The following is a 9,631-nucleotide window of genomic DNA, read 5'->3' on the forward strand; positions in this document are numbered from 1 at the left end:
AATGCAGACGCTTTGTCGAGAAATCCATGCAAACCCTGTCTAAGGCAACAACAAAACAAAGATGACAGTGATGATAGTGATACTGAAAAATCTCATGAAAATGAAGACCAAGAATCCCTGCAAACAGTCAGAGTGACAACTAGAAGTAAAGAAACAGCTCAATGCCAATTCAGGAACCAAGTAATACTAGAGGGATGGGAAGTGGATGAAATTCGACAGATGCAACTGGAAGACCAATCCATGGGTATGCTTTTGTTAGCCTTGACAGATGATTCTGAAAGACCAAAATGGGATATCATATCACACAATTCTGAAGCATTCAAAACCTTATGGAGACAATGGGATAGACTGAAAGTCATCAATGGTCTGTTATACAGAGAGTTCCAAGAGGGGGATACAAACAAGGTCATATTACAATTGGTTGTACCAAAACAGAAGAGGTCAGAGGTTATTCATTACTTTCATGATGTCCCCACAGGAGGTCACCTTGGTGCTGAGAAGACCACATCACGTATCAAAAATTCATTTTATTGGCCATCAATGTCAAAAGAAATTGCTAGATATTGTAAAAGATGTGATTACTGTGCTGCTCGTAAATCCAGTCAAAAGCAGAACAGAGCACCACTAGGGCAGTACACAGTTGGAGAGCCAATGGAAAGAATAGCTCTAGACATTCTGGGACCCCTTCCTGAGTCTACAAAAGGTAACAGATACATACTGGTTATGATTGATTGCTTCACGAAATGGACCGAGGCTATAGCTATCCCGGATCAAGAAGCTGAGACTGTCATAACAACATTTGTCAATGAAGTAGTCTGTCGTTTTGGTACACCTTTACAAGTCCACTCAGATCAGGGAAGAAACTTCGAGTCAAAAGCCTTTAAAGAGATGTGTGAACTCCTCCATATTGACAAAACTAGGACAAGTAGTATGCATCCTCAAGCTAATGGCAGTGTCGAACGCTTTAATCGCACCCTAGCTACTATGTTGACTATGTACTGTGAGCACAACCAGAGAACATGGGATAAGTATCTCCCACAAGTCATGATGGCATACCGAGCTTCCATACATTCAAGTATCAATACAACACCAAATCTCATGATGTTAGGCAGAAATGTTACTCTACCCCTAGAAGCAGTTGTTGGCAAACCTCCAAATCAGACAGATGATGGCATAGAACCAAATGAGTATATTGATGAGCTGCAAAGAATTTTGACAGATGTTCATGCCCTGGCCAGGAAACACCTGAAAAAGAGCACAGAATACAATAAACGTCACTATGATCTCAAAGCAAAGAAACAATTGTTTGAAAGAGGTCAACCTGTCTGGCTGTATGACGATACCAGGAAAGTTGGAGTGTGTCCAAAACTAACTTCTAAATGGAAAGGTCCTTATATCATCACTAAGCGAATAGATGATTTGAACTACCTCGTGCAAAGGACATTCCGAAAACCCGCAAAAGTTTATCATGTTGATAGATTGATGTCTTACAAAGGGAAAACCCTCCCCAACTGGTTTAAGAAAATTTTGAATAAACCATAGAAGTTTCTTCAGATGTTGTTTTGTATTCTTATGTTTCACGTTAGTTTTAAGAAGTCATACTTAGATGTTTATGTAGACGATAGATGTGAGATTGATGCGCACCACTTAGGTTGGGATAGAGCTGGCCTGATCACCCAGAACTCTTCTCCCAAAGATGTTGATAGAGATGGTTAACAAGTCGTTTATAAGACAGTATTATAGACGTGGACCTACTACCTGGTACACATCACACACTGAATCTAATAGATGTTTGATGTCTTGTTCTAACCAGTCTCTTAGAGATTTAGATGTAGATGTTAGTACATGAAGTAGCTAACTTTAGAAGTAGAAGTATGAGATGACAGATGTTATGATTTCGTATTTAGTTTAAACAACGAAGAAACTCTCTTAGAAGCTAAGACGATATAAGATGACCCATAAACGCCTTTAACAACCAATTAATTTAATTTTAGACTATGGATATGGAATGTTGGGTGTGCCACCTGAAGTTTCCCTCCAGTAGAGACCTGAAGAATCACATGATGCCAGCCCATGGAACTATGCGAGTTATTTGCCCCTGGTGCCCTGATGAAAGGACTTACAAGAGAGTGACTGACCTCAGAAGCCATATTAAGAGTACCCACCCAACTCAACTTGCTAAATATCCGTCAGATTTGATTTCGGAGAACAATGGAGTGTGGTTTAGCCTCGACCCAGAAGGGTACAGTCGCCTGGTGAATGGGACGGATTGGGGAAGTACATCTGCCACCCACGCAAGAGTGCTAGTTTTAGAGTGGTTGTCAACAGCGAGGAGAATGTCAAGAAAGAAGGACGACTGGCAGGGAGGCTGGGACCAGCTAAAGAAGAACGGCAAAGCACGGGCACCAACCCCGGAATCACTCTTCCAGCCAGACTATGAGGAGGAGCTGAATACAGTGTGCTACACCCCCACCGCCCCAGAGGTAGAAGAGCTCGAGATTTTGTATGTCTCCCTCGTCCTGGGGAACATATGTGTGTTTGTGGGCCAGGGTAGACAGGTGTATAAGATCATCTTGAAGGAAGCAATTTTATCAGATGCCAAGGGTATAGCAAGCCTGTCTAGGAAAATGTCTGTCCAGAAGAGGGTTGAAGCTCCTCAGTCCAATCTACAGAAAATGAGACCGGTAACCTCACCAGCCATTCAGAATAGGTTGATTAAGTTTGTTGGAGTTGAACGTACTCATCTGGACCAGATTTACTCCTCCCAAGAGACAGAGGCCAGTCCTGCCATTCCTCCAACTAAGAAGATAAGGCTAAGCCCCACCCCAGCTCTCCCTGCACCACCCACAGAGGAAGTTTTGTTTGAGCTGGCCTCACAGAAAGAACCTAATGAAAAACCCAGGGCTAGTATGTCGGAGAGGGCCCTCAACCTATTAAAGCGAGGATGCCTCCCACTATTCCCCCCAGCCAGAAGGGATTGGAGTTCCACACAAATAACGCTTAAATACAAGGATGTAAGCATTACATGGCCCCCTACAGAGTGGCAGGCGATGTCTGCAGACAGAAAGCTATTATCGTGGGAATACGCATCAATGACGTTACAACAGCGGATGGACCCGACGAAAAGTTCCACCATCGAACGAATAGATCTTCTAGACAAGTTCAACTTCTTGGCACTTCCAGGCACAGTTGAGAAACAGGGGAAGAAAGAAGCGCACATTGTTCGCAAGGCTCGGTATTACATCTACGAACAGCTCAAGACCATTGTAAGTGAAGACAATGGAGATCCCACCTGGATAAAGATGCTGGAGAGATCATGTGCCCTCAGAGACCGTTCCACTGATGACTTCCTCTCCACCATTGACTCCAAGGACATTCCTATTAGATTGTGAAAGTGTTAAAGACTGTAAAGAGCTATATTCTGTACATGTTAAATTCAGGAGAATTTTGTAATTAAGTTGTGGGGAGTGTAATATATCACTTGATTTGTAAACGTAATATTATGCGGTCGTCCAGTTCTCATTCTTGTTTAATCTATGTTCAACATGTGCCTGCCAGAAAGTTGTTCGTTTATGATTTTATTGGAAATAATATGTCAGCTTATCTAGATACGATTTTAGTAATAGCTATTATCATCATAATTTACATGTTGTCGCTTCATGTAATATCGTAGGAGTTATAATATCGGGGAATAGAGGGTGGATTTTACTTTTCATGTTTTGGAAGCCATCATACTTTACTCGGATCGTCATTTCCGGTTTGGTGACCTATATGTATTTACTAGTAATGCATTGTTCTATTGAAGTTATGAATATGGGATCGTATTCTACTTTTTAGTTTGAGTTGTTTTGTGATTTGAAGCTACAAGTTGTTATTTATTGTTAGCATTCACTTTATAATCAGTCAGCTTTATCGGGACTACATTTGTGTACGCTAGTGTCGGTAGTTACGATATTCATACGCTACATTGTTCTGCATATATTGTACAGTCTAGGGATGTTTTATAAACATTGAAGGAATTTATTAATTTGTCTAGTCAAGCTTATTTTATGTGTTATATTTCCACTTGTTAATTTTACATAGTTTTACTAGTTACGATGTTGTACGGTAGCTTGTGTGGCAGAAGTAGTTCTGTGTGGGAACTTGTGTGGGAACTCAGCCTCCCGTACAAGCTTTTGATTGGTTAATAGTTCGTACGGCATAATTTTATTGGATAATTCGAGTCATGTGACAGGGAATGGGAGGTTATATAAGCAAGCGCGTACTACGTTACGACAGATTTCAGCTAGTTGTATGGCGGCTATATTTGAAAGTTAAAAGAAAGAAAACCAAAACGGTGAGATACTTATAATGTTATTTACGTATATTTAGCCTAGTTAGAAATCTCCTACCACACTGGACGACCTAAACTTGTATTTCTGAAGAATCAGCTGTTTTATATTGATGTTTACATATTGCATTGTTATGATTATGAGATGCTGCACATACAATAAATGCTGAGTATGACTGATCAACCATCTTGAGTATCATTCAACAAAGAATCTACACACAGTGGTGCCTGGTTGTTTAATTTACATAAGAACAAATTTGATTAGGCTACTGGTACATCCTGACAAAAGATGAAGATTTATTTAGAAGATAAACTATGGCCTATATAGACGCTGAGGATTCAGAAATACTAGCCACCCCTGGGGTAGCTTACAGTATTGTAAACATCATGAAGAAGAAATGAAAGCGCTTATATCATTTACAAGTTTATCTATTTCCTATGCATTTGACTTTTAATGATATTTCTTTTAAAAATGTGTTCTTTTTTCTCTCTTTTGCTTAACAGAAATTTAAAAAAACAATTGATTAAGTATATACCTCTAGGTTTAATATTTCACTCTTTACCTGGAATTTCATATTGGATAAAAAGAAATATTTTCTTACCATTTAAATCATATAAAATACATATACACAATCATCGAGAATTATTTTTCTTCAACAAAGAAGGAAAAATATTTATATCATTCCAGTCTATGTGTTGATCATTCTTGGAAACAATCACAAAATTCATGCCTAAAACTATGCTCGGTACCTTATGTGCAGTATTGTCGTGCGTAGTATTTCCAATGGTATCTTCTCAGTAGTCCTTTCTAACAATAGCCGATAAAATGTTTAATATATGGACTTACTCTACTCTGCCATATGATTTTAGTTTTGAGTATTCTTTTTTACCTTTGTAATTTATTTTTAACATGAACGGAAAACTTAATACCAATTTACTGCAGAGTAGAAGTCCTTCTTTAAAATAAGGTCCAATCTTATGATATTTCCATCGGTTGAGCTGGCTCGAAAATAGACAATTCCAAAACATTTAAAATACTTTCAATATGACATGCTAATGTTACTGGGGGTGAATGTTTACTCGTAGTTTTGCCAATAGCAAGGCCTAATGGTTGCTGAATGTTTCCTTTACTGATAACATAAACTGCAGCACCAGAATCTCCAGGTTCAAAAAAAGATTCCGTGCCCATATTTTCGATACAAAGACAATTGTTTAATGAAAAATAAACTCCGTGAGGACTCTGTAAAGGTTGTTTAACAGAATAAGGACACGATTTTAACCATATGCCTTTCGTTTTACCCGTTGTTCTCCCCATTTTAACAACCAGCTCATTTTCCGTAGAATTATTGCTGAATGAGAATGGTTGATTACTAGTCTCATCTGAAACTTGAAAAAGAAAAAATAAAACAAATTAGTCTTTACTACAAAATATTAAGATATGTGAAATTAGATGAACATTTGAGTAACGCTTGTGTTTTCTAAAAAATAAATCCATGAAATGCTATTTGTATTTAAGGTTTTTGTTCTACACTTACGTTCGAGCTGAAATTCATCCGTTTTAACAAAAGCTGCATCTACGCCAACAGAATTGTAATTGCCAAAAAATGAGTCTTTAACATTTCCGATAACTTTGCTAGCATTACTATCCTCAAAGGACGGATGAACAATTTCAAATACTTCATTCCGAAAGTCAGAATCAGAGAGTCGCTTTTCAAGTAACGTGTTAATGATATTTCCATTTAAAGCAACATGTGATGCCGTTAGAAAACCTTTGCTTGAGTCCAAAGAGTTGTTTTTTCTTTTCACAAAGAATCCTAATGTTCCGGATGATTTTTCTCCTTTTTTCCCAATACTACATCCATGATCTAATGTTTGGCAATTTTCACAACTCCCAAATAAAATAAAATCCTCAAGAATATCACATGGTATATCTCTAAGAAATTTTGGGATTTCTTCTTCCCCGAACGGTATCAAATTTGTATCTAGGCAGTATATAGCAATGCAAGGTTCTTGAACAATTTGATCACCTGAATATTTTATTGGACTCATACCAATAGCAATTACATTGGAATGTTTTGCAAAAATGCTTTCTCTTTCCTCTTGAATGATAATGTTTATATGTTTTTCCTTATCCATTGATATAGAGTGTCTTTTGGTCAGAGATTCATTTTTGGCGTCAGTGTTTAGACTTACATCAACGAATTCATAATTTGCATTTTCTGGCTCATTTTTCACATTCAGTTTGCAAAATGTTTTTGCTGTGTTTACATTTCCTAACACAAACACTTTCATAACTGGATTGTCATTTTTTCTTCCTGTTATGTAATGAAGAATTGATGGACAAAGTTCTATGTTTTCTATTTTGAAGTCCCTCAGTAGCCATTCACCAATGACTGCAATTGAAATACGATATTTGCGAAAAGAAAAGTATAAATAACCATTAAAATGAAAAAAAAACCAGCTGTTGAAATCCAATCGCTACTACAAAATGAATTAATCTTAAAATAAAGTGAAACATAGATTTTAGACCATTTTAAACTTACGCTTTCTTTGGTCTACAAGTGGAATCCCCTTACTAGCGTCTTCCAGTTTTGCATAGACCTCCATTAGTTCTTTTTCAGTGTGATCATAAACAGATCTTATTTTGTGTAGTACATCACCAATAATCACTGTTTTTTTTGCCAATATATTTTCATATATTTCTTTTGCAATTGTATTTCTCCATTCAAAGGAGTTGACATCAATTGGCCGAACAAGTGTAACCAATGACGGTCTAACTGCAGCAGCCACCTTTCTTATTCCAAGTGTTGGACCCCAATATCGAATTTTATCTGCTACAGTGACACTCTTTACTAGTCTATCAACCGCATTGATTGTAAAATCTTTTAATATTTTAACATTTACTTCATCCTGATTCAATTCTTTAACTATTTTTTGAGTTTGTTTAAAAATATCCCGCAAAAAAAAATCTGCAAAATTTTGTCCCACTTTTTCAAGTGTTTTCGAAATAAGTATTTCCTTTATTTGTCGCATCATGATTGGAGAACGACAAGGATAACTCCCATAACAAATTGTTCCGATATGTTGTCCGTCACTAATTACGTCAATATTAAGGCAAATCGTTTGAATTTCTTCCATTGAAAATACTGCATCTGCAGCTTCGTTAACTATTCCTTGAAAGTTTAGCATCAGTATGCTAGTCACAAGTTGTTTGACCTGGCCTTGGAAAGAATCTATTGTATATTTTGCACAGTAGGAAAGAAAGTCGTTGTTTGAATCTAATTCATGAAAGATTCTAATTCTATTTTCTTCAAATAAGTATTTGTATCTTTTGTAAACAGCTACTTTTGTATCTATAACAGACACAGAATGGCTAGTTACAAGAAATGACCATGGCAAATTCTTTATGCTTATGAAGTGATGCAAGGAATGTCTGGTCTGAAAAAACGAAATAAAAAAATTAATTTTGATTCGACTACTTCAGGTACAATTACCTAAATTAAGTCACAAATCTAATTAATATCGTATATGTATGACACAAATAATGTCGATTTTGTAATTTTGTATGACATGTATACTCAACAAAAAAAAGAAACGCATATTGTTTTACTTGTCAAAGAAATTTTTTAAATGTACTTGGAACAACTATCTTTTATATCATTGGATACCTGTGACCTATTTAAAGGACAACATGGGGTTTTAGAACCCAGTGTTGAATTATCTCCCTTGATTAAACGTGTTTATGAAAGTAGTGTTTTTCCTGATTTCTTCTAAATCGGATGTTTATTTTCGTTGACATTTTGGATTTAGAGAAACTATCAACACTCCTATTAAACCCATATTTAAGATTTGATTGCAGTTTGGATGCTGCAATGCCACGCCAAAACAAATAAAAACACAGCCAGGCTAACGATGATACTAAACGGAGCTACGCAACAAGAAGTTGCAACTGCATTTTGATGTTGGATAAACCATTCTCAACTGCATATTGAGTTTACACGAAGGCTCGTTTAATAGACCGAGGTCGGATCTGAGAAACATGGATTTAAAGTTTTCAAGTTTGCACAAGTTATCGCTTTTAAAGATTTTGATTATTGTCTCAAGAAAAGTCGAGGGCGTTGTATGAGCTACAGTGGGCGTATGAATATTCAATATATCATTGTCAAATGCCAGATTTCATTAAATATCAGGTATTTCAACCATCCTTACCTCCTGCACAGTAAGTTGTCCATTTAAGTGTTTTACTTCTACTTTGTGGATGCACACGCGTCCATGACCAGCATTTTTCTTTTCGCAAAGATTACTGGGATCAACCAAAATTACTTGACTCTCTAGAGATTTTAATCTGCTTTGAAAGTCGTTCAAGTGTAACGACTGTAGTAAATGATAAGCAAGGGAGTCATCAGATTCCTTTGGAGAAATATGTTTTGTCTTGCTTAGAACATCAACGACATCAGCAACAACCTTAGGTTCAAAGTAAAGAGTTTTTGGAAAATCAATCCCCTGCTCTGTAGAAAAGAAAGTGATTGTATAAAATAATAAATGATTGATTGCATGTGTATGATCTGAAACTCAATTTTAAAGGCGTCTTAAAATATTACCAATAATAGCTTTAACATAAAATAGGATCAAAGGGATTCATTTTTGTATTAATATTTGGACATTAACTCTAAAACAACTTATCCATACTTAAGAACCTTTTTATTTTTTCTTTTTAAATCGATTTGCTTTGATTGAAAATTTTTTATGTCTATATTCTTACCTTGATTTGTTTTGTGTGTTGTGAAATCTTCATATTCATTTTCTACTTCACTCATTCTGTATTGTAAGTTAGAGGCAATATCTCAGTAGGGTAGATAAAGTGTCTCCTTTGATTCAGTTTGTGACTTTTTGATTCTGGGTTTTTTTAGTCCGAAACTAACAAAAGCAAGCCCAAGGGTTATTTATTGTTAACGTTCATGCATTATTTACAAATCTTCATGATTCTTAAAAACTAGGTAGGTATAGCAAATTTTACGCTCATATGGTTTTTCGCACAAATTAAGTATAAATAACCCAAAAAACTTTTTTCTTCCAAAATTGTCGCCCGCGTGGCGCAGTGGTTAGAGCGCCTGCTCTAGAGTCGCGAAGGAAGGAGCTGATCCTTACGTCGCGGGTTCGAATCCCACTGTGGGGCGTTGAGACCAGTCCTTCGGATTAGACTATATAAACTGAGGTCCCGTGTCGCATTAGGTGCTGGCACGAAAAAGATCAATCACTGCTCAATAGCCCTCAGTGACGAGTATAGGGCAAAATTTGCAG

The 9,631-nt window shown here is 36.7% G+C and overlaps 1 protein-coding gene across 1 annotated transcript; it reads right to left on the bottom strand.

Moving 5' to 3' along the window:
• Positions 1 to 5,304: 5,304 nt before the first annotated feature.
• On the bottom strand, positions 5,305 to 9,147 carry LOC134235594 (uncharacterized). Its single transcript, XM_062717733.1, has 5 exons — positions 9,093 to 9,147; positions 8,540 to 8,838; positions 6,874 to 7,546; positions 5,866 to 6,723; positions 5,305 to 5,716 (listed from the first exon to the last, which is right to left on the bottom strand). Exons 1-5 carry the CDS (start codon positions 9,145 to 9,147, stop codon positions 5,307 to 5,309), a joined length of 2,295 nt encoding a protein of 764 aa, XP_062573717.1. The 3' UTR covers positions 5,305 to 5,306.
• Between the last annotated feature and the right edge of the window lie 484 nt (positions 9,148 to 9,631).

Source organism: Saccostrea cucullata, unplaced genomic scaffold, assembly GCF_032062105.1.
Source record: "Saccostrea cucullata isolate Sc308-1 unplaced genomic scaffold, CSIRO_AGI_Scuc_v1 ctg3699, whole genome shotgun sequence".
Taxonomy (NCBI): Eukaryota; Metazoa; Mollusca; class Bivalvia; order Ostreida; family Ostreidae; genus Saccostrea; species Saccostrea cuccullata.

Coding starts and splice junctions, on each gene's coding strand:
- LOC134235594 (XM_062717733.1), bottom strand. CDS start 9,147: ATGAGTGAAGTAGAAAATGAATATGAAGATTTCACAACACACAAAACA. Junction 7,547..8,539: donor GACAACTTACTGTGCAGGAG/GTAAGGATGGTT, acceptor TTCCAAGGCCAG/GTCAAACAACTTGTGACTAG. Junction 5,717..5,865: donor GGATGAATTTCAGCTCGAAC/GTAAGTGTAGAA, acceptor TTCTTTTTCAAG/TTTCAGATGAGACTAGTAAT.